Genomic DNA, 24,181 nt, shown 5'->3' with positions numbered 1-24,181 from the left:
ACTGAGTCTCTGCTAAGGGAGAGGGGACTGGTGTGTTAAAGGAACATTTGTTGGATTTAAACACCACAAGGTGAGAAAGGGAGGCAAAAGGACACTGCCCTGTGGACTCTGGGACAGGAGTTTTGCTCATGGTCAGATGTGTTTGAATCATGGTTGTGGCATTTCCCCAAATTAATGCCAGGCTCCTTTCCTCTTTTTATTAAATGTTTTCTCTGCTATACAGAGACTCAGTGTTTGCCTGGGGGAAGTATTGCCTCTCAGAGGCAGCTGGGGTGGTGCTTAATTTCCCCAGATTACTGGGTGAGGGCTCAGGCCGGTTCTGTGCTGTATTGTTAAGAGGGAGCCCTGAATATTGAGCCAGGCCTTTGTTGCTGCCAGCTCCCCCTGGCAAAAGGGTCACACCATTGTCCCCACCCCGCCCCACTCAGAGCTCTTCTGCTTGGGGGAGAGACCCGCCAGTGTCTCCAAGGGCCGACCAGCAAAGCCCCTTCCCCCTCCAGGGAAGGCGGGCACGCGGCCTCGCTTCCCGGGTTTCTGCGGCCTTCCTCACTGCCAGCGGGGCTCTGTGCTTCCCAGCAGGCTCGGCTCCCCCGATTCCCTGCCTTTCCCATCGCGCCTGTCCTCCCGACCCCCCAACGCTTCCCGCAGGGGCTCCTCGGGGCAAGGGGGCCGCGCCGCCTCCACTCACACGCCGCGCGGGGAGGGGCATGGCTGGCCTGCTACTGGCAGCCAATTACATCAGAGAGCAGTTTTTGCAGCCCCTTACATACGGGTAACTGCTGCAGGTAGCAAGTCCCACAGGGAGCCGTTTCCCGCACTGCACCGGCCGGCGCTGGGGGGGGCCGCCGCAGGCGATGTAGAAGTTCCGGTCGGACGGTGTCCCTGAGAGCTCTGCCCCCCAATTCCAGCGAGCTACAAGCGCGAGCCACCAACCGCCCCGATTCGAATTCGCATCCTGATCGCCCAATGACAGAGCGGAGGGCGGGGCCGCGGCCACGATATCCCCGCCCTGTCAGCAGACCGACCAGTGACAGCTCCAGCTGGGTTTGAAAAAAAGTGCGCGCGGCTGGTGGGCGGGCCCTTTCCCTGGTGGCAGGGCCCGCGCGGAGTGGAGAAGCGGATATCCGGCACGCTATGGGCGTGGCCTAGCCCGAAGGGGCGGATCCTGGGTGGAGCTTCCTTCCTCGCTCTCTCCCTGACCCGCATTGATACCGGGGAGCGGGGCCCAACGGCATGGGGGCGGGGCTCAGTTGGAGCCCCGCCCCGCCCCCTCTTTCTCCGCCCCTGCCCCCAGGGCCGGGACCTGGGCTCATTTGGACCCGGCCGGCTCGCGGGTGCGGTGGTGGCTGGTGACAGCTCGGCTCCCTGGGGACTCGCACCGCAGCGTGGAGGGGCAGGAATGAAAGTGGGCGGTGAGCGTCCTCCACGCCCCTGGGCGGGTTGGGGCCTCTGTGGGGAGTTGGGGTCCCTCTGTGGTCAGTGTAGGGGGGATGGGGCCCTGTGGGGGGGTCCTTCTGGGGAGTGGGGGCCCTCTGCGGTTGGGGGGCGGAGTATGGAGGATCCTGCAGAAGGTGCGTTGCCAGCCAGTGGCTAGGGGGCTCCAGCCCCTGTTCTGGCAGAACTCAATACTCCTTATGTGGGGTTTGGGGAGGGTTAAGCCCAGGGCGGAGGCTCTGCCGGCTCGGTTGTCTAATTTCTGGCGGGGTCCGTGGGGATCCCTGGGATGGATAATGCTCCCTCTCTGTTGGATGATCCTCTAAGCCTCAAATGCTACATTCTAAGACCTGACGCATGAGGGCCGTGAAATGTCTGAAATACCCCTGCCAGGATCCTACCAACTTCCCTCAACATCAGATGGGCTTAAACCCCTGCAACCTCCCCTTCCACTTTCCTCAGACCGTATCTGGCCGTGGCACCTCCTAATTTTCCTTTTTACTTCTCCCCCTGTGTTCAGAGGATGTGTTTGGAATTTAAAAATAAAATCTAAAAGAGAGGGAGCCCCACTGGTTTAGGCGGGTGGATTTAAAAATCAACCGAGCCTATAGTGGGACAGGACCTGCCTGCAGGGGGAGGGGACTCACTCGGGGCTCCTGCATGGGCACCCAGGACATTAGAAAAAAGCTACCAGTCTTGTCTTGGCCACTTCGGGTTTCTCATCGGCGCAAAGAGTTTCACTTAAATTATAAAGTAAGGTTATAATTATAAAATGGAGGAGAGGCTGCAGGCTTTTCAAGGAGCAGATGAGATTTTTGTTTCAGAAAGGCAGGGTGTTTGAATGAATGAAATGTAAATTATTGAAATATACACTTTGCAAAATTGCCTCATCAAAAGGAGAGACTTTAATAAAAATACTTAAAAACTTAATTCAAAATGAGAGATTTTTGATATTTCAGGCTAGTCACAGGACTAGAAATCAGACGACAGGATTGCAGTTTACTGCTTTTAAACAGAAGTCTCCTTTTATCGAGATTTTATCTTTGCCATGACAGTAAAATCTAACATTGAAATATGACATCCAAGCAGCACCTCACTCTTTCATGTCCAAATATAATTCTAGTTGTTTAATGTAATAATAGCTTATATTTCTGGAGTGCCTTTTATCATGCAGGACACCAAAATGCTTTACAAACTGCAATATTCATTGCTAATTTAATATGGCTTTCTCTGGGTTGAGGGTAGCAGCTAACTAGTACATTTATGGAGGGAAGAGAGAGAATATATGGTCTAAGTCATGGGGGCAAGCTCCCCTACTTTTACAGAAGTGCTAAGGACTCCTATGTTCTGAGCAGACAAAACTTGCTTTTTTATGGCCTGTGCACTCTGCCTATTTAGGGAGATCATCTAATGACATTTAATTTTTTTTTTTTTTTTTGCCAAAAACTATAAATGGGTTTATCGAGAAGAATATTTTGCTGAAGGCAGGTTTATTTTAAAAGGAATGATTTTTTTAAATTACACTTTCTGCATTAATGGGACAGAATTTGAAGTTTAATATGTTCTGGTTCTATGGGGTACATAACACAACAGACCTGCTTCTATAATACACTATCTTTGTTTGCCAAATGTACTTTGGAATGCTTCAGTTACTTAATCAGCACCTGAATTTAAAATATTAGAAATGCAGCTTGTGTACACAATATAGATATGTTTGTAGTATATGGGGTCATTTTAAAGTAAAGCCATCCTAATATAAATTCTGGGCTACGAGAGCTGAACTGTCCGCCATCTAGTCTTACTTCAATTTCCTGGGCTGTTTCGTCAGTTTCAGTTCTGAATACAGGCTTAATTGGCCTGCCAGTCTAGAAATGCATTGCCTCTTATATTGCAGTAGTTCTCTTGCTGAAATTGGGGATGGTGGGGAAAGGAACACCTATGAGAATAATAGTCTGGTGACTTGTGCATGTCAGAATTGCCCTTAATTACGTGGATATCATCCTTTAGTCAAAGGTAACTAATAGGTAAGCCAAGGGCTACCTGGGGGAGAATGGGGCATTCAGTTAGAATAGTAGCTTGTTTAATTGTTGATCCTGGAAACTCCAAAGAGTTCCATATTCATTTTGGCATAAAAGGATATTCTAGGTGGCCCATTGCTTTTTTTGCCTAGACAGATACTTACAAACGTGCATTGGGAAATACCCAGTTGTGGGGACTATCTTTAGCTTAGCTAGTGCCTGTGGCGCTATAATTAAAAATGATCAAGTCCCTGCAGCTGCTTTATTTTTATTTATTTAATTTCATGTATGATTTGTTTGTGGTTTGGTACACTTGTTATATTACCTTTCTGACTTTCATTGTTCTGTAAATTTACACTTATTTTAAAACTTTTTTTTAATACCATGGATTGGAAATTAACTGATAGAACAGGGGACAAGGAAAATCATTAATTCCGCAAGTGGAATATCACTGGGATCCCTAGTGGGACCCATATTTTTCATGACTGAGCTAGAAGAAAACCCAGCTAATTAGACTTCCCGGCTAAACTATCATTGTATAAAAAGACCTACAAACTGGATTTGAAAAATACACCTGACATTGCCAAGTGGGAAATGTTCCATGGTAAGAACAACAGCCCTAATCCATCAATTTGCAGAAAAGTGGGGGGGATATATGTGTGTTTCTAGCCTTTATGGCTGCAAAGATAACTTTCCAAATGTGACCCAGCGCAGAGCAAACAGACTTGCTTTGTCTGCTGCTCAGAGCTTTATGAATGAAACTGGCAAGTCTCTGGTCCCTGCTGCTCTTCAGAGTGGGCAGCAGTGAAATTGACAAGATTCATGTCATTTTCATTCTGCTGCTGCTTGGCAAATCTCTGAGCAGCAGCCACAGCAGGTACTGGGGCTGTTTGCTGGGGAGGAAAATCCCAAAAGAAAGCTGTGTGGTGGTGAGGGATCCCTTTCATGTGGTTCAGGGCTTAAGGTAAGAGAGATCCTTTTCCCTTCTAGCAGGTCAGGGTGCTTCATATTTCTGACACCTACTACTCAGACTGATGCAAAAGATGGAGTTCCTGAGCAGAATCCAGGGCCAGCTTCTCAGCAGAAATCTGGACACCTCGCCCTTCCCAGCAAGTGGGAGCACTACTGGGCTTCTCACTAGAGTATTGCCCCTGAATCTCTCTAGTGAGCCCTCTCTCTATCATTAGCTTTTGTCTCTGCCTCTAGCTAACTTAGTCCTTTCGCTAGCAGGTGCAGGGTGAACTTTCCTGTCCCTCCTTAGGAGGAGCAAGTAAGGGACTAGAATATATATAGACCAGGCACTAGTCTAAATATCACAAGGAACAAATGCATGAAGGAAGGACTTGAATCTCTGAAGATGGTATTTCAAGGAGCAGTGACAGGAGGCCATGGAAAGGGATAGGAAAATATTGACAGGGGAAAAAAATTAAGGCGACTGTCCACATCACTGATGTTACTCCAGCACATTAAATACTGCATGAATGGGAATTACATATGGAGGAAGTTTGCACAATGGAGGATGTTGGGCTGAATGGCGCAAGTGATCTCTTTTGGCCCTGTCAATTTAACTATTTTTACTTTAGTTGGTTAGTGATCCCCTTTTATATATGACTGTGCAATTGATTTGCTATCGTATCAGAGCCTAGAATTCTTTTTTAGTTTCCATTTCATTGAAGAAACAACATAATTTGTGCTGCAGTAGAGCAGGCTCAGTAACAGCAATCATTTTCATGTTAATATGTGGACTAGTATTCTTTACAGCTGTTGTCTTTTGTCCTGAAATTTCGACTTGACAGTGCTCTTTCACTAACTGAGATGTCTGGGCTTTTTGTTTTTTCTAGTAATCCACTGTAGATGTTCCAGGTGTTTTTCTTTCCCTTCAAAACGAAGGGTAAGAAAACGGCCTCGTGTCCTGACATTACTGAGTCTCCCTGAAGATGTTCTGTTTCATGTTCTGAAAGGCCTTCCTGCTGAGGATATCCTCTCCATCCGAGCTGTGAGTCTGCTAACCCACTTCACCCCTGTAACGGGATGGGGTTTACCTCTGTCAGTGTGATGCCCTGACTCCCAATGGCAGGACTGGACACAGGGAAGGCTGGATCCTCATGGCAGAGCAAATCTAACTACTGTATGTATTCCTTCAGTTTTCCTTCAGATCTCTGCCATTGTGGTAGCAGTTTCGTTGCTAAACCTCTCAAGATTGAGGATTAGCAGCAGTATATGAGTGTTTTGTTTAAATTTTCCAGAGGGAGCTATCCTGACAAATCATTCTGACCAGTTTGGTTCGGTTAAGAATGCTTATCTTATTTTCCAAAATTTACTTTTGTCTAATCTAATTTAATTAATGTAAATAAAGTGGAACAATAGTTGTACAAAAATCTACCTGTGCCATGTTAATATGGCTATAACAGTAGACCACAAGAAGGATTTTTCGGTGGATTCTTATATGTTGTAATAATGTACTTCTGTATTTTTTCCTCTAGGTGCACTCTCATCTTAAGTACCTTGTAGATAATCATGCTAGTGTTTGGGCATGTGCAAGTTTTCAAGAAGTATGGCCTTCTCCAAACAATCTGAAGATGTTTGAAAGGTAACGTATAGGAATCCAGGCATGGTCTATGCATTAGGGGAGACTTTCAAAGGTGCAGAGGAAAACTAGGTACCCATTTCCCATTAACTTTCAATGAGAGTTGGACACCTAACTGCCTTTTCTGCCGTTGAAACTCTTCCCCTTAATTTGATTAGGAGCACTCTTAGTTTCCTGTCTACACTTCAGATTGGAAATGTCTTGTTAAGCGGAGCAGGGGTCATAGTTATATTTGGAATGTAAATGGATGCTGTGTCTACAAAGTGCTTTACAATCCCCTGATGGAATGTACTGCATAAGCTAAAAGTATTGCTACTGTATAAATGTAATGTATATAATGTAAACATTAGCAATACTTTTAGCTTATCGCAGAAATGTGGACCGAAAGGCTGCACAACTGTGTTTTTTAAAGAATTTAAGACTAATATTTGAACTCTCTCCATATTTCAAAATGAGTTTAAAAACCTAAAGTTGCAAGCAAATGACTGTACTTTGAAAGAATAAAGACACTATCTCAAAAAGGTGTGTATGGGTGTTGGCAGAGGCAGAATGTAAGAGCTGAATCTGTCTGGTGCCTGTGTAACCATCCTATGTGCTTCAGAGGTGCAAGTTCTGAATTCCTCAGCTGCATTCTGGAGCTGTGGCCATCTAGTAGAAATGAACATGGAAGCAAGGTCTCCTGCTGCACTGGAATCTTCAAATGATTCAGATGCCCACTGAGTTACCTTTTTGTACTCTTATTTAGGGCTGCTGAAAGGGGTAACTTTGAAGCTGCTGTGAAGCTGGGTATAGCATACCTGTACAACGAAGGCTGTAAGTGTGAAAGCACGTGCTGTGGAGCAGAGGGAAATGATGGTGGAGGGTGTGGTTCTATTCAAAAGAACAAAGAAATTTTATAGTGAAGTCTGATCAATAAGCTTGGATTCTTTTTATCGGCAACATGCTAATCTTTATCCCTACTATTTTATGGATGTTTGGGTTTTTTTCTGCCCATGTTATAAGATTGTTTTCCCCTGTCATTTCTGAGTATGTGGCAAGGTCTTGTATACCATTGTGCCTTTTCTATGATAGCTGCCAATGGCACTGCGAGCGTTTCCCTGGCTATTGAAATTCTGGGGCTAAAATGCCATTATGCTACAGTAAACCTCTAAACAGCACTAATGGATTCCACTTCTAGCTGAAATGTGGATGTGTTTGAATCACACTGTTAGCAGCTCTTGAAGTTAGGCTTTGGAAGCCTCCAGTCAAATTTGGTTGGGTCATTTTGCCAGTTAAAAGGTTCACACTGAAGCAAGCAGAGGCACTATTCAGTCCTTCTTCTGCAACCTGTTACCATTTCTGTGAAACCATCCTGCTAACTGTTGTACTGTGGCCCTATTAAATTCCAGGCAGATATTATGAATTAGCTTCTGTTCCCTCTTTAAAGCATCTGTTTCACTTATTCAGTATCCATCTCCGATGAGGGTCGTGCAGAAGTGAATGGGTTAAAGGCATCTCATTTCTTCAGCCTGACCGAGCGTCTGAATGTCTGGGCAGCCCCCTTTATCTGGCTCTTTATTCGTCCCCCATGGTCTGTGAGCGGGAGCTGTTGTAAAGCTGTAGTCTATGAGAGCCTCAAAGCAGAGTGTCAGTTGCAGAAAGTAAGTGGTGCTCTTTCTGTCAGTGGCTTTAGGGCAGGGCAGCACATCCACCCAGCAATTTGCACAATTACATTTCAGTTTCTCCAAGGAGTATCTTGTTCTCATGCCATTGATTTATAGCTGTTTAACCATTGTTTAAAAATTTAAAGTTAATACAGAGCAAAATTGTATGTAGGAGAAGCACTGCTTGATAGCTGTCAAAGGATTGTAACTGTGATTGTTCTGCCGGGTTAATTTCTATCTCAGAAGTGAAGAAATACTGAGGGGGGAGGAAATGGTCGGTCCATGAAAGGCCAAGGGCAAACAAAGCTCTAGCCTGGGACTATTTTGAAGAAGTCTCTCTCGTTTTGTGGTTCTCTTTAATAATGTGCAGTTTTAAAACTATTTTTTTAGGCCCAGAAAGGCTCTATTCTCCACTGCTTGGCTAAGGTTTTAAGTCTCTTTGAGGTGAGTAGTGTTCATTTCCCACTGATTGCTTTGGGAATTCTAAAGGTACAATTTTACAATACAAATTTCCCCTGTGACTTTTCAAATGTTAGATGAGTTGTGTTATTATCTTCATGTGAGATCAAACCAATTGTTCTTGGTTTCCCCCAGTGTGAGAGAGTCTGTGAAGGCCTTTTCTATTTAAAGGGAAAGTCAATTTGAAATCTAATTAAGCTTCGGTATGGATTAAATCCTGGGCCACATTTTCTGCTGGAGTAAACTTGTGCAGCTCTGTTGACTTCAGTGGAACTGTGCCAGTTTACATCAACTGAGTATCTGCCCCCACGTTTTTTTTGTTTTTTTGTTTTTTGTTTTTTTAATGAGTTGAAAGTAGTTTTAGCTAGTAGGCCCGCTTGTTGTGCTTGCAGTATAGGATGCCAGGTATCATCCTTTTGAGACCTGTCATGCTGGGTACCAAAGGAAGGGGCATGCTGGCCACCAGGAAGCCTAAATTGCTTTTGACTACCTGAAGAAAGCTGTGAAGTAACTCGTAAGCCAGGGTCTCCAAAGACCGTGCCTGCAGTGGTCCAGGAAACCATCTTGAACATTTGAAGGATGTTCCTGATGGTAATGGATTGATTCTGTACTGTAGCTTTGAATCTGAGGATGTTCTGTACCACTCAGAGTCTCTGGGGCTTGTGTGCTCGTCTGACTGGGTATGAACCATAAATAACATTTGATCTTTTTATTTTCAGGATGAAGAAAAAAGGAAAGAAGCCCTTGAAATGTTTGAAGAGTCTTCGAAGCAGGGTTGCCTAAACAGCTCCTACCGCCTCTGGGAAAGTAACAGAAGAGCTGCTGTGAGTACACTTGGCTCTTAAAATGATCTTTTCACCTCTATTACAGTGGCACCAAGAGTTCCCAACCAAGAATAGAGCTCTGTTGTGTTAAGTGCTGTATATACAGCCAGCAAGAGACAGCTTACAATCTAAATAGACAAGATGGATAAATGGTGACAGAGGAAGTAGTATCTCCATTTTACAGATTGGGAAGATAAACACAGAGAGGTTAAGTGACTTGCCCAAGGTCACACTGGATGTCTGTGGCCCAACTGAGAATTGAACTCTGATCTCTTCAGTCCCCATCCAATTCCTTCAACCCAGGATCATCCTTAAGAGAAAGAGACTGACTGTTGTGTGAGGATTTTCCCACAAAGGGCAGAAGAGAGAGAGAAGTGATGCCGTTGGATAGTAGGAGTACTCCAGCCTTCACAAACATCGAACCAAGTGGTTATCTCCCCTGGACAAAAGGGGCAATACCTTCTTAATGCTGTTCATATTCCTTTTCTCTAGATGTCAGATCCTGGCAGATACCTTCAGAGCCTCAGGAAACTAAGGGACTATGCAGCAAAGGGTTGCTGGGAAGCCCAGGTAAGACTTCCACTAGTGACGCCAAGACATTGTTTTTTGCACGGCCCTGTCCACACTGGCGTAGAAAGACATGGGAGTGTGCTTAAACATGGATCCAGTTGCTGGCCATTAGGAACAGCAGCTAAAACTCTTCTCAGAAAACACTTACTTAAATGTACTCTGCAAGGTAATCTCTTCTGAAAATACTGCACTTGCATAAAGAAATCTGAGCAAGGGCTCATCTTTAGTAAGCAATCTTTAGTCTGAAGAGCCTGTCCCAAAATACTCCACACACATTGTGTACCAGAGTTCTGCCAGCTTTGAAAAATAACTGTTTGTTCTTAATGTCTCTGGAGCGGGTCCCATAAGCTAGGTTTCATTTCATTTTGAATGTAAAAATGACATGAGTTCTCCCAGGATTTCAGTTCAAATTTTGTTTCTCTGTCCAAATGGAAAATATCTCACTTGCTATTTACATTTCACCTCTTGTCTGTCTACTGTAGATATCTTTAGCCAAAGCTTGTGGGAATGGAAACCAGCTAGGATTAGAAGCAAAAGCCTCCAATGAGATGGTGTCTCAGCTCTTCCAGGCCTCCCTTTCTGTCAGAAAGCAAAGCATCTTCACTGTGCAGAAGGGAATGAATGAAACAATGAGGTAAAGGCAAGCTCAGCAGCCAGGTCTTTGGCAAAGAAGTGTGTCTATGACATGGCAGGAAAGGCTGCTACTGTTTCATTGTGCTTGTTATAGTTCTGTCTGGAATGAGATGCGACCTACTAGATCATTAAGCTCTTTGTGGAGTTAGGTCTGGGACACGAGCAGTGAAGTGCAATGCAGAAAAGTTTGTATTTTGTGAATGTCACTAATTGCAAAAAGAAAAGGAGGACTTGTAGCACCTTAGAGACTAACAAATTTATTTGAGCATAAACTTTTGTGAGCTACAGGTCATTGCACAGTGTCCCTGGATAGACCCAGAATGACAGTGACACTTATTTTGATAAGTTCATATTTTAAGATGTCTTTTTTACTTTCAATCTGCATTGATTTGCCAGTCTGCCTAAAAAACACCTACCATGGTCCATCAGCCCGCAGTTTGACTCAAGTATCTGTCCTATTACCTAGATGCAACAGGACATTTTACTGAAGTCTTGTTTTGATGTTCAATGTTTTGTTGGCTAGTAACTTTTGAAAGGATAAGTCTTGATATGTGTGGAGAGTCTCTGGTGTTATAGCTGTCACTTAGCACAGGTCTGGATGGCTTCTTACCTAGGGGATCATTTGATTTTTATCTCCTATCTAGGTACATCCTGATTGACTGGCTGGTAGAAGTGGCCACCATGAAGGATTTCTCCAGCCTTTGTCTTCATATGACAGTGGGGTGCGTGGATCGGTACTTGAAGCTGAGACCTGTATCCCGGGCCCGGCTCCAGCTTTTGGGAATTGCGTGCATGGTCATTTGTACACGGTGAGTTTTGATGACTGATGTGCATCAGTGATACGAACTCAGCATTTAGCTATCATGTTCTGCTTTCTCCGCTGCACTAGTAACAGGCCTTCCTTATCCCTTTACACAGTGACTTCCCTTTGAATGTTGCTCTTAATATTTCCAAATGAGATACAAAGTGGTGCTGCTGCCACCTGAACACTTATTTAAATGTGCTGAAGGGGCTGGAGCTCTCCATACGTGAAGTGCTGTCTTCTGTGTAGAGTAGATGATTAACATCAGAAATCCTACTAGGAAGCAGGTCAGCACTATCATTCTGATCATCCAACCTGCCATAAGTAACTCAGAAAAGCAGATCTGTACCTATGTCTGTGTTCATGCAGTTTTAATAACAAGTCTTTGTGGCACAGAAGTATTGTGTTCCCGGCCTAGTGTTTTATGTGGGACTAATTCCGCTACTTCTGCTATTTCAAAGTCTCTAGGGTTTAAACAGAGATGCTGCCAGTCACAGGAGACTGAATTCCAGGCACAAGGAATAGGTCTGGTTACTGGTTCTGCAGCCTTTCTGGGAGAATTACACCTGTGAAAACTGCTGCAGGATCTAGGCCTTCTAGTCAGTGATATGATAAAGGTGCAGGCCCAGGTTAAAGGTGCCATGGACAGGGCATCGTCTTGTGGGAACACCTGACACTCTCAACATGACTCTACCTGGTGTCTTCCTAATCTGTACTAACTTCTTCTCCCCGCTTGTGCAGGTGTCTCCATAGCATAGGCTATCCATGGATGTCTGCATGCAACCAAACACTGTGTGTGTGGCTCTGCCTTGGGCCTGAGTGCTAACCATCTTTAATATTGCAGCTTCATCAGCAAAGAGATCTTGACAATACGGGAAGCTGTGTGGCTAACAGACAACACATACAAATATGAAGATCTGGTCCGGATGATGGGGGAGATCATCTCTGCCCTGGAAGGCAAGATAAGGGTAAGTTTGGAAAACCAAGGGGGTGGGATGCTTACCTTCCTGGCTGTCCTTTGCTAAGTTATGGAGAGTTGCTATACTGAGTGGTGAGATGTGGATCCTTCTTCCGCTTCTCTGTAGACTAGGCATGTTGTTTTGGGTGTTACTGGTTTCCTCTGAACCAGCATCCTTTGCTGCTTTGGTGACTGGGTTCTTCATTTGGGTGAGATGTTTGAGGATTGTTTGTATGTAATTCTGTACCTACAAGTACTTGATGTGATTGCACTGTAGGAAGTTAAATTTAACCCCCTTGGGACCAAGTCCAGAGATCTCATGCATTCCTGCCTTAGTGTCTGGGAAACATCTTGATACCACCGGGGTAATAAGAAGCCATCTTTTGTAATGAGCCTCCATGAAAAGGGATGGTCAACTGGGAACAATTCCATTCTGTGTTTGGTGCTTTGTTGTGTCGGAGTTTTGCCAAACTCTGTGTTCTCCCTTATGTGTTAGATTCCTACTGTTGTGGATTACAAAGAAGTGCTACTGACCATAATCCCTCTGGAGAGGCGAACGCTTCACCTGTACAGCTTTATCTGTGAACTCTCACTATTGAACACAGGTCTCTGTGTGTATTCCCCTGCCAATCTGGCTGCTGCAGCACTACTACTGGCTAAGATACTGCACAGGCAAGGTAAGGAACAGGTTGCTGCTAATCATTTCATAACTGGACCTGCAGGAACTGCAATGTAGCATGTTCATCCATGCTGTCCCTCTGGATAGCAATCTTTCTGCTTTAGCACCAAGGTATCTACTTGTGCCAGCTTGCCTCAGTCATGTTAAAGATAACAGACGCTTCAGAAGGATGGGGTGGGCTTGGTCCTTTTCTCCAGTAATTGCTGTGTCGAGCTCAAGCGTTATCACAAGACTTGGGTTTAAGAAATGCCCACGGAATTTTTACTAGCGATGCTACGGACTAGATTACACAGCTAGGAATCTCTCTAGTTCTGGCACCTGCAGCTGTTGTTGGAGCCCGACAATTGATTCTGAATTTCAGATGGATTATCTGCTGGCATGATCTTATGTAAGATCTGCTTTATTTCTGCAGTATGGAGTTTTAGGTGCTAATGTACTTATTCCCTTCTCCAGCACATCCTTGGAACAGCCAGCTGTCTGAATGCACTGGATTCTCTCTTGAAGACCTGATACCCTGTGTGCTGAGCCTACACCAAAAATGGTATAACCTTCAGAACCTTTCTAAGTAGCTCTGGGGTTGAGGGGGAGAGGAGTGTTTGGCATCCAGCTGTTACAGACCCACAGCATAAATCTTAATAATAAAGTTTTTCTAATTAATTACTGTCTCGGAACTAAGGAGGTGACATTGGAGAGTATGTGCCTCACTCCCCACAGCCCGGGAGAGGTTGAGAGACCTACTGCTGTTGCTCCAATTTAGTACCAGCCCTAGCGTTCTCTAAATAGTGCCCTGGGCTCTAGGGGGTGTGCTTCTCATTACCAGCAGTCTCAGCCTGCCAAGTCTCCCGATTCTCAAGGCTGGGACTTGCTTGTCAGCAAATTCAGGAAGATCCGCAGCAAGGCTGGAAGATCATCTCCAAAGGTGTCTCAAGACCCAGATCCCACTCCCTGCTGCAGACCTGACCAAGTGGCAAGGAGAGGAAGGGGGATGGTCCTTTAAGCTGTCTCAGAGGCCCAGCTACCAGTCCTGCTAGTCAGCTTCCCTGCTGATGAAGCACAGTTGGTTTGTGTCAAGGTTCCTTCCCCACTCTGAACTCTAGGGTACAGATGTGGGGACCTGCATGAAAACCTCCTAAGCTTATTCTTACCAGCTTAGGTTAAAACTTCCCCAAGGTACAAATTATTTTACCCTTTGCCCTTGGACTTCCACTGCCACCACCAAACGTTTATCTGGGTTTATTTATTAGGAAAGCATTGTTTGGAAACATCTTTCCCCCCAAAATCCTCCCAACCCTTGCACTTCCTGGGGAAGGTTTGGTAAAAATCCTCACCAATTTGCATAGGTGACCACAGACCCAAACCCTTGGATCTTAAGAACAACGAAAAAACATTCAGTTTCTGAAAAGAAGGATTTTAATAGAAGTAAAAAGTAAAAAAGAATCACCTCTGTAAAATCAGGATGGTAAATACCTTACAGGGTAATTAGATTCAAAACATAGAGAATCCCTCTAGGCAAAACCTTAAGTTACAAAAAGACCCAAAAACAGGAATATCCATTCTATTCAGCACAGCTTAATTTCTCAGCCATTTAAGGAAATCAGAATCTCTAATGCATATCTAGCTAGATTACTTACTAAGTTCTAAGACTCATTCCTGTTCTGTCCCTGGCAAACAGACAGACCCTTTTCTTTTCTCCCTCCTCCCAGCTTTTGAAAGTATCTTGTCTTCTCATTGGTCATTTTGGTCAGGTGCCAGCGAGGTTATCCTAGCTTCTTAACCCTTTACATGTGAAAGGATTTTTCCTCTGGGCAGGAGGGATTTTAAAGGTGTTTACCCTTCCCTTTATATTTATGACAGTTTGTCACACCAGAACTGAGGGGAAACATCCTCCAGAGCCATAAAAGAAGGGAGGAATGTTTTTAGGTCAGCAAGTTCTATGAACTGTGTCCTTTCCAATGTGCTCTTGTAACACCTGTGCTGTGATTTTCTTTCTCCTAGTTTCCATGATGATGTCCCAAAGGATTATAGGCAGGTGGTGTTGACTGCTGTGAAACAACGATTTGAAGATGAGCGTTATGAAGAAATTGGCAAGGAAAAGGTGGGGAGTAGCCTTACTGTTCTGCTCTCCATTCTTTAGTGGCAAGCACCTTAAGCAGAGCGACCAGTGTAGCAGGCTATCCAGTATTCTGAAAAGTAACACGTTCAAATTAAAAATCCCAAAGGGAAGATGAAGAGAGTACACTGCTAGCGCAGTGGCGTTAGCATCACGCACCCTGTGGGGATACAAGTTGCACAGTTGGGCTGTAAATGCCAGGGAGCAGTTCAAGACATATTTATCCTAGAGAAAGTATCAGGCATTTTGGTTGTTGGGAGGGCACTGCTGTAGTTGTCTGACTAGGTTGTCTTGTTGTTTAGGTGATGAGTTATAGCCAGCTCTGTTCACTGTTAGGAGTGAAACAGGAGGACCCAGAGCCCAGTCCCTTACACACAAGTGCTGAGGAAATTCAGACTTTCCTTAGCTCTCCCTCTGGAAAGAGAACTAAAAGGCAAGTAAAACTAAGCTCTGTTCTGTGTACTCTCTCTCCTATGTTTGCAGCCACTGGACATGGATGATTCAGTATGGAGTTCTCATGGGCATCTGACAGGGGGTCTTTTGCCTCCCCAAAATATCAATTGTGTGCAAATCACTGAGTGGGATTTTTACCCACTTCCCTGTTCTGAGCTGCCATTCTCTATGGACTCAATCAGTCCTTCCCCAGTCACCTTAACTCTGCTTAGCTTCTTCCTCTGGATGGCTGGAAGGGAAAGTTTGGGTTTCATGCCATGTTTTGCTGGCCAAACCAAATGACCAGTTGTATCTTTAGTATTCGCTGAAAGAGTTGAGTGAGGCAAATGGTCAGAGACTAGCCTGTTTCCTGATTCAGGATGATTTCCTCCATATATATGCTGAGTGAGTAACCTCTGAGTTTCCCTGCAACAGGAGAAGAGAAGACAGCATTCAGGAAGATAGGGGCAGCTTTGTGACTACACCCACAGCTGAACTATCCACGCAGGAGGAAAGCCTTCTGGACAACTTCCTGGACTGGAGCTTGGACTCCTGCTCGGGTTATGAAGGAGATCAGGAAAGTGAAGGGGAGAGAGAGGGAGATGGTAAGTAGTGTGTTTTTTCTTCTTTGATTACAATAGAGAGAGACCGCGTTTTCCCATCTGCAGCTTAACAAAGTCAGGTTACTCTTGCTAGAAAAGTGCAAACTCTTTCAGAGGGACAGCAGTCACTGAAAGAACGTCCCTTTTCTATTGTACCATGGTGATTATCTTTACACCACATTCTGTAACAGCAAAAGTTTCTTGATAGATGCCAAAATCTCCTAGTCCATTTGCAATGCTGCTAAATGTTTGGCCACAAGACTTGGAGAGCTCTTATTCACAGATTCATAGATATTAAGGTCAGAAGGGACCATTATGATCATCTAGTCTGACCTCCTGCACAACGCAGGCCACAGAATCTCACCCACCCACTCCTGCGAAAAACCTCTCACCTATGTCTGAGCTATTGAAGTCCTCAAATCGTGGTTTAAAGACTTCAAGGAGCAGAGACTCCTCCAGCAAGTGACCTGTGCCCCATGCTACAGAGGAAGGCAAAAAACCTCCAGGGCCTCTTCCAATCTGCCCTGGAGGAAAATTCCTTCCTGACCCCAAATATGGCGATCAGCTAAACCCTGAGCATATGGGCAAGATTCACCAGCCAGATACCCAGGAAAGAATTCTCTGTAGTAACTCAGATCCCACCCCATCTAACATCCCATCACAAGCCATTGGGCCTATTTACCATGAATATTTAAAGATCAATTAATTGCCAAAATCATGTTATCCCATCATACCATCTCCTCCATAAACTTATTGAGTTTAATCTTAGAGCCAGATAGGTCTTTTGCCCCCACTGCTTCCCTTGGAAGGCTATTCCAAAACTTCACTCCTCTGATGGTTAGAAACCTTCATCTAATTTCAAGTCTAAACTTCCCATTGACCAGTTTATATCCATTTGTTCTTGTGTCCGCATTGGTACTGAGCTTAAATAATTCCTCTCCCGCTCCAGTATTTATCCCTCTGATATATTTATAGAGAGCAATCATATCTCCCCTCAACCTTCTTTTGGTTAGGCTAAACAAGCCAAGCTCCTTGAGTCTCCTTTCATAAGACAGGTTTTCCATTCCTCGGATCATCCTAGTAGTCCTTCTCTGTACCTGTTCCAGTTTGAATTCATCCTTCTTAAACATGGGAGACCAGAACTGCACACAGTATTCCAGGTGAGGTCTCACCAGTGTCTTGTATAACGGTACTAAAACCTCCATATCCCTACTGGAAATACCTCGCCTGATGCATCCCAAGACCGCATTAGCTTTTTTCACTGCCATATCACATTGGCGGCTCATAGTCATCCTATGGTCAACCAATACTCCAAGGTCCTTCTCCTCCTTCTTACTTCTAATTGATGCGACCCCAGCTTATAACTAAAATTCTTGTTGTTAATCCCTAAATGCATGACCTTACACTTCTCACTATTAAATTTCATCCTATTACTATTACTCCAGTTTACAAGGTCATCCAAATCTTCCTGTATGATTTCCCGGTCCTTCTCTCAATTGGCAATACCTCCCAGCTTTGTATCCTCTGCAAACTTTATTAGCACACTCCCACTTTTTGTGCCGAGGTCAGTAATAAAAAGATTAAATAAGATTGGTCCCAAAACTGATCCCTGAGGAACTCCACTGGTAACCCTCCAGCCTTTTGACAGTTCACCTTTCAGTAGGACCCGCTGTAGTCTCCCTGTTAATCATTTCCTTATCCACCTTTCAATTTTCATATTGATCCCCATCTTATCCAATTTAACTAATAATTCCCCATGTGGCACAGTATCAAACGCTTTACTGAAATCGAGGTAAATTAGATCCACTGCGTTTCCTTTGTCTAAAAAAATCTGTTACTTTCTCAAAGAAGGAGATCAAGTTGGTTTGGCACGATCTACCTTTTGTAAAACTATGTTGTATTTTGCCCCAATTACCATTGACCTCAAAGTCCTTAACTACTTTCTCCTTCAACATTTTTTCCAAGACCTTGCATACTACAGATATCAAACTAACAGGCCTGTAGTTACCCAGATCACTTTTTTTTCCTTTCTTAAAAATAGGAACTATGTTAGCAATTCTCCAATCATATGGTACAACCCCTGAGTTTACAGATTCATTAAAAATTCTTGCTAATGGGCTTGCAATTTCATGTGCCAATTCCTTTAATATTCTTGGATGAAGATTATCTGGGCCCCTCCATTTAGTCCCATTAAGATGTTTGAGTTTTGCTTCTACCTCAGATATGGTAATATCTACCTCCATATCCTCATTCCCATTTGTCATGCTACCATTATCCCTAAGATCCTCTTTAGCTTTATTAAAGACTGAGGCAAAATATTTGTTTAGATATTGGGCCATGCCTAGATTATCCTTGACCTCCACTCCATCCTCAGTGTTTAGCGGTCCCACTTCTTCTTTCTTTGTTTCCTTCTTATTTATATGGCTCAATGGCTGCAGACTCTGGAATGTAGAAAATGGCAGACAGGATTACTGAGTATTGTCTGTACTGCTGTGAGGTAGGAGTGCTCCCAGATAGCACTGGGAACTTTGAATCAATTGGTGAGTGAAGGAGAGTCCTCATGGCTTCATATTAAGGGATTTTGCTGTTCTCATAATCCAGGAAAAGCTATTGAAGGAATCTGGCTGTAGCCAGCTATGTGGTGGAGCACTGTCCACACTGCAGCCTTTCCTGTTTTGTTTTGTTAGTGCTGTGCCTTAAAGCTTTTTATACCATGTCCCCTGTACAAACAACTGTTAGAACATACCTGTGGAATGGGGAGGAGTCCCCACTTTACACAAGTGAGAAATCAGAGCTTGTGTGTTAACTTCCTCTGTGGCTTTAGAGAAAGTTAATTGCCCAGGATTAGAGATCTTGAGTTCCTGGCTCTGACTTCTGTGCTCTCACTACACTGCTGCTCAGGTAGATCCAAATCACTGTTCTATATCTTCCTCTAGTGACTGCTCCCAGTGGAGTCCTGGATGTAACTGTGGTCTATATGGATCCAGCAGAGCACTGCTGTCAGGATTCCAGTGATGAAGACAGCCTAGCTGCGGAATGGCCTGGACAGGATGTACTAGCCAGGAAGCTTGAGCAGCCAGATGCTGAGAAACAGCGGCTTGCTGGTCACGGTCGAAAAGAACCCACACTAGAAGCCACCTCAGGCTATTCCTCTGTCCACAGTGCCAGTCCTACTTCCTCTGTAGATGGCAGCTTTGGAGCACCGATCAAAACTACCTCAGCACTGTCTCTGGCCAGTGCCGTGAACAAAGGGCCATACCTGCCTCACTACTTGAAATCACATTTACAATCTGTCCGGCCCAGGTCCACTGAGGGCAAGTGTGAGAGAAGGCAAGTCAAACGGAAAAATGTGGCTGAGCATAGTGAAGAAGAGAGGATGAACTTGGGCTTCTTGAGCCTCTGATTTCAGTGCTGTTTACTTTCATTTCAGAGGGCTCTGGGAAGCAGTATTTTGGTATAGTCTTGCAGGGAAGGTAGCAAGTAATTGTCAGTGTCAGACGGCCCATGCCAATCATGCTCTGCAAGCTCCATTTCATGCTTCTGTGGCTTAGTGCTGAGCTACCTTGTTTCTTGGTAGCTGCTTTTTAAAATGTTCCCTATAGTCTGATCCTATGCAAATTAAGAACCCCCTCTGGTCTTGAGCACATGTCAGGAAAACCCAGAACCCTTGTGTGCTACCCAAAGCCATCTTGATTTTACCTGCAATGCATTGCCCAGTGGGTAGCCGATTCCTCCACAGAGGAAGAAGGGGAAAAAAAAAAACTCTGCTGCTATGACCTGTTTTTCCCCATACACGGTCGTAATCCAGGAAAAACTCTCGAGGGAACCTGGCTGTAGCCAGCCGTGAGGTGGAGCACTGTCAACACTGCAGCCTCTCCTGTTTGTTTTATTAGTGCTGTCTGAAGACTCCCTTAACAGGTTATTTGTGCCTGAAGCTAAGGCAGGGTGTTAGCTCACTCCCAGCTGGTGCCCCTCTTACTTTCTCTGGACATTAGCTACACTGCACTAGAGTATATTCTGGAGCCAAGCAAAGGGTGGTAGTGGTAAGTGGGGATACTTACTCTAACAGAGTGGAGCTTTTAAACGTCCCTTCTCTGGGGCAGGCTCTAGGCCTTATTCTCCTTCGATTAGTCCTACACTGCTGGAGCTCCAGTCAGCTCACTCTCACTTATAGAGCTGTCAGTCAGACCCTCCCTCTAGCTCCATGTGTTTCTTCAAGTGAAGAACATCCTATCTGTGCCTTACCACTTCACTGCCTTTTGCCTTTAGTTACAGCACCACTGGTACAATCTGCAAGAACTCAGTCCCAGTGTCACTTTTGTGTTCTGTCCATATTGCAGTTTGTCTTCCTTGCTATTCTTCCAAAATGGCCTGCAATAGAGCCTGATTCTACTTTCCTGTTTGAATTTATTTTGAACACTAGGACAGAGGAAGCAATGTAGCAATAGCAAATAACCCTTCTACATGAAGCCCTATCTTAGATACCTCTCCATGACATCCCAGTCAGCAAGGAAGAGCTGGTGTCTTTCCCCCAATACTGGATAAAGGATTCCATGCCTTATACAGTCTGTGGAAGTTGTACAAGAAGAGCAAAAGCCCTAAGAAGCTGAGGGACTAGAGGCTACTTTACCCACTGACTTAGTTGTTACCAGAGGGGCTGACCCTCTAGAACAGGTGGTGAGAACATACATGGTACAAGATTTCTGGCAGCTGTTTGTCATGCTTGGCATCTGATAACACTGGAACTATACTCCCTGTTTACCTTCCTTTGTTGAGAAATTATTGTGGCAGAGACACTGACCGTTCACATACAGTGTAGTGACTTTTGTATAAAACAATTTTTTTTATACTTGTCTGTGTTATTTTAAAAAACAGGGGTAGTGCTTGTGTCTGGTAAAGGAGCTGATTGTAAAGGGGTTGTGATGGGAGAAAATTGTCTAACAGTCACATGCCTTGAGGCATAGAAAGGTGAAGTGACTTACTTAAGGTGTTACAAAGTCACTGGCAGAAGCCTCAATGCAAGTCTGTCACCTGTTACTAGATAAGGCTGTTGGTTATAGCTGATCCATGGTCTCTGCAACTGAGACCATTACAGAACAGATATTAGCAGCTGCAAACAGTGGCTTATTTTCTACAGCTACCAGCTTGAGCACTGACGGATTGAAAAGCACCGGTTTATCAAGCAAGCTGCTATTGTCACTTTCACAAGCTGGATTTGAGAATACTGCATCTCCAGGAAGCACATTACTTACAAAGCCTGGCTTCTTCCAGATCTTGAGCTGCTCTCCTAGAACTAGCCTGACTGTTTGACAGGTGGATCATAAAGCTGGAACGCAGAGAAGCAGGGTTTCTAAGACACTTTCCCTCATCTGTCAAGGTGCAGTGGAACTGGTTTAATTTCTCGTCTGCAACTGTAAATAACCTCACCCTCCTTGTGTAACAGCTAGTCATCTATAAGCCTATGGATATCTGCTACAACTCCTGACTCTTATACTTTCTCTATCCCTCCATAGTAACCTACTAAAAAAAAAAAGCTACAACGTTAGAAATTATCTGGAAAAGGTTGACAAAGCTGGTGCTTATACTGACTCAGCATGTAGAAACCTAGCTTTACACCTTCCCCAGGAGCCCACCTCCTCCATAGTGGTTAAGTGCTTAAATACTTTTGGGGATCTGGGCCAAAAATCAGTAGCCAGGCATTCTATTAAGGCTCTTCCAACCACCTAGACAAATGGAAAACAAGTAGATTTTAGCATGCACCTCTATCCCTGCAGAACATCAAAGCCTAAGCCTATTGCGTTAGCAATTCTGATCACAATGGGAAGGAGTGAATCAACTCCGAAGTCAGAAGTGGGGACTCTGACAGGCACTGAGATGGCCTTTTAGGGGCATTTGTGGTGTCCAGCTGCACCCAGCCTTGCAGCAGTTACACCTACAAGCAGAAAGGCTACAACTTAGTAAAAAACCAAACAGCTTAAGGGATGGTGGGAGAAAAAATCATGGAGCAGGTCCTCAAGGAATCAATTCTGAAGAACTTAGAGGAGAGGAAAGTGATCAGGAACAGTCAGCATGTATTCACCAAGGGCAAGTCATGCCTGACTAATTGCCTTCTATGACGAGATAACTGGCTCTGTGGATGAGGGGAAAGTGGTGGATGTGTTGTTCCTTGACTTTAGCAAAGCTTTTGACACGGTCTCCCACAGTATTCTTGCCAGCAAGTTAAAGAAGTATGGGCTGGATGAATGGACTATAAGGTGGATAGAAAGTTGGCTAGATTGTCGGGCTCAACAGGTAGTGATCAATGGCTCCGTGTCTAGTTGGCAGTTGGTATCAAGTGGAGTGCCCTAAGGGTTAGTCCTGGAGCCAGTTTTGTTCAATATCTTCATAAATGATCTGGAGGATGGTATGGATTGCACCCTCAGCAAGTTTGCAGATGACAATAAACTGGGGGGAGAGGTAGATACGCTGGAGGGTAGGGATAGGATACAGAGGGCCCTAAACAAATTAGAGGATTGGGCCAAAAGAAATCTGAGGTTCAACAAGGACAAGTGCAGAGTTCTGCACTTAGGACGGAAGAATCCCATGCACTGCTACAGACTAGGGACCGAATGGCTCAGCAGCAGTTTTGCAGAGAAGGACCTAGAGGTGACAGTGGATGAGAAGCTGGATATGAGTCAACAGTGTGCCCTTGTTGCCAAGAAGGCCAATGGCATTTTGGGATGTATACGCAGGGGCATTGCTAGCAGATCAAGGGACATGATCGTTCCCCTCTATTCGACATTGGTGAGGCCTCATCTGGAGTACTATGTCCAGTTTTGGGCTCCACACTACAACAAGGATGTGGAAAAATTGGAAAACGTCCAGTGGAGGGCAACAAAAATGATGAGGGGACTGGATCACATGACTTATGAGGAGAGGCTGAGGGAACTGGGATTATTTAGTCTGCGGAAGAGAAGAATGAGGGGGGATTTGATAGCTGCTTTCAACTACTTGAAAGGGGGTTCCAAAGAGGATGGATCTAGACTGTTCTCAGTGGTAGCTGATGACAGAACAAGGAGTAATGGTCTCAAGTTGCAGTGGGGGAGGTTTAGGTTGGATATTAGGAAAAACTTTTTCACTAGGAGGGTGGTGAAACACTGGAATGTGTTACCTAGGGAGGTGGTGGAATCTCCTTCCTTAGATATTTTTAGGGTCAGGCTTGACAAAGCCCTGGCTGGGATGATTTAGTTGGGGATTGGTCCTGCTTTGAGCGGGGGGTTGGACTAGATGACCTCCTGAGGTCCCTTCCAACCCTAAGATTCTATGTGACCCTCATGCACTTCTACACAGGTGGATTTCTTGTGGCCCTGTTAAATACCTTTGGCTCCTTCCTCTATAGGGAATGAGGAAAGGCTTTTGACCCCAGCTCTCTTATGTAGGCAGTAGCACTATGCTATATGTATTGGTCCTACTTAAGTCTTTAGGGCAGGGGACTGCTTTTGAAATTGCCCTGGCCTATGCACATAGGGCTAAAAGCTGAATCCGTTAGGAGTAAGTTCACATAAGGAATTCTTAGCAGGGAAAATGCAGACTAGAACTATACCAAATAACTGTGCAGCTTATGGCTCAAAGGAGCATTATGTCAATGACTCTCACATGAAAATGGCATGTATCTGACCTCATGGGGAGCCAGCCTGCATTGTTTCTGAGCAAGGGTAACAGCGCAAAGATAAACATCAAACTGCATGAAAAACCTAGCTTCCTTATCTCAAAGGGGTGCAGATGAGCCCCAGCAAGGCTAACTGACTTGCTCATGGTCTCACAGCTCGTCAGGCAAATCCAAAAACTTTTCAGGTCTCTGCTCTTACTTGCTCATATTTCCTCCTGTATGGCTCCTGAGCATCTGCCCCCCGTAACAATGTTACAAATTAAATCTCTTGTAGAAAAATAAGGTAGCAAAGGCCAGTCACAGTAGGCTTCCCTACTGGGTCACAGCTGGTGCCTGGCTCCATCTTCCACAAGGCAGTGTCAATCCAGCCTTGGAGGAATGTTGGCTTGAGCAGAGGTTGAAAAATGAGGAGGGTTTTATTAACAGGTCCCCTCTGTGCTGCAGGCATCCAGGCCATTGCTGCAGGAATCTTTACTTAGCTTATTGAACAGAGGGGAAAATTTCATGACTCACACACTTGGTGCTTTGTACTTAACTGGCTACTACAATTCCCTTCCAATTACTTTTCAGGGAAGACAACCTACTCTTGTGGTTTGAGCATGAGGACACATGAGTTCTATTTCCAGCTCTGTCCCTGCCTGTGAGCTTAGCCAAGTTACTTCACCTGTGTGTCTCCACTTCCTCATCTGGAAGCATGCCCTCATTGGTAAAGTGCTTTCAGGTCTGATGAAAAGGCAAGGTCAATGCCACGTAGGATTTAAATAAAGAGCCTACGCTCCCTG

At 44.7% G+C, this 24,181-nt stretch overlaps 1 protein-coding gene across 3 annotated transcripts; it reads left to right on the top strand.

Moving 5' to 3' along the window:
- The first annotated feature begins 1,297 nt into the window (after positions 1-1,297).
- CCNF (cyclin F) lies at positions 1,298-24,181 on the top strand. 3 transcript variants are annotated; one of them, XM_077828926.1, is made up of 17 exons: positions 1,298-1,412; positions 5,294-5,448; positions 5,936-6,042; positions 6,785-6,852; positions 7,486-7,679; positions 8,073-8,126; positions 8,861-8,965; positions 9,458-9,535; positions 10,018-10,169; positions 10,813-10,977; positions 11,815-11,938; positions 12,425-12,605; positions 13,061-13,148; positions 14,603-14,702; positions 15,020-15,150; positions 15,585-15,754; positions 23,970-24,181. In XM_077828926.1, the coding sequence occupies exons 1-17, from the start codon at positions 1,400-1,402 to the stop codon at positions 24,041-24,043; spliced, it is 1,959 nt and encodes a 652-aa protein (XP_077685052.1). In that variant the 5' UTR covers positions 1,298-1,399; the 3' UTR covers positions 24,044-24,181. The 3 variants fall into 3 exon arrangements, with proteins under 3 accessions (XP_077685052.1, XP_077685050.1, XP_077685051.1); XM_077828924.1 differs by lacking the exon at positions 23,970-24,181 and adding an exon at positions 18,688-21,245; XM_077828925.1 differs by lacking the exons at positions 1,298-1,412; positions 23,970-24,181 and adding an exon at positions 18,688-21,245 and having other exon boundaries at positions 5,338-5,580.

Source organism: Eretmochelys imbricata, chromosome 10 (genome assembly GCF_965152235.1).
Source record: "Eretmochelys imbricata isolate rEreImb1 chromosome 10, rEreImb1.hap1, whole genome shotgun sequence".
Classification (NCBI taxonomy): domain Eukaryota; kingdom Metazoa; phylum Chordata; order Testudines; family Cheloniidae; genus Eretmochelys; species Eretmochelys imbricata.
The sequence above is the reverse complement of the archived record's forward strand: the minus strand, read 5'-3'. Positions and strand labels throughout refer to the sequence as shown.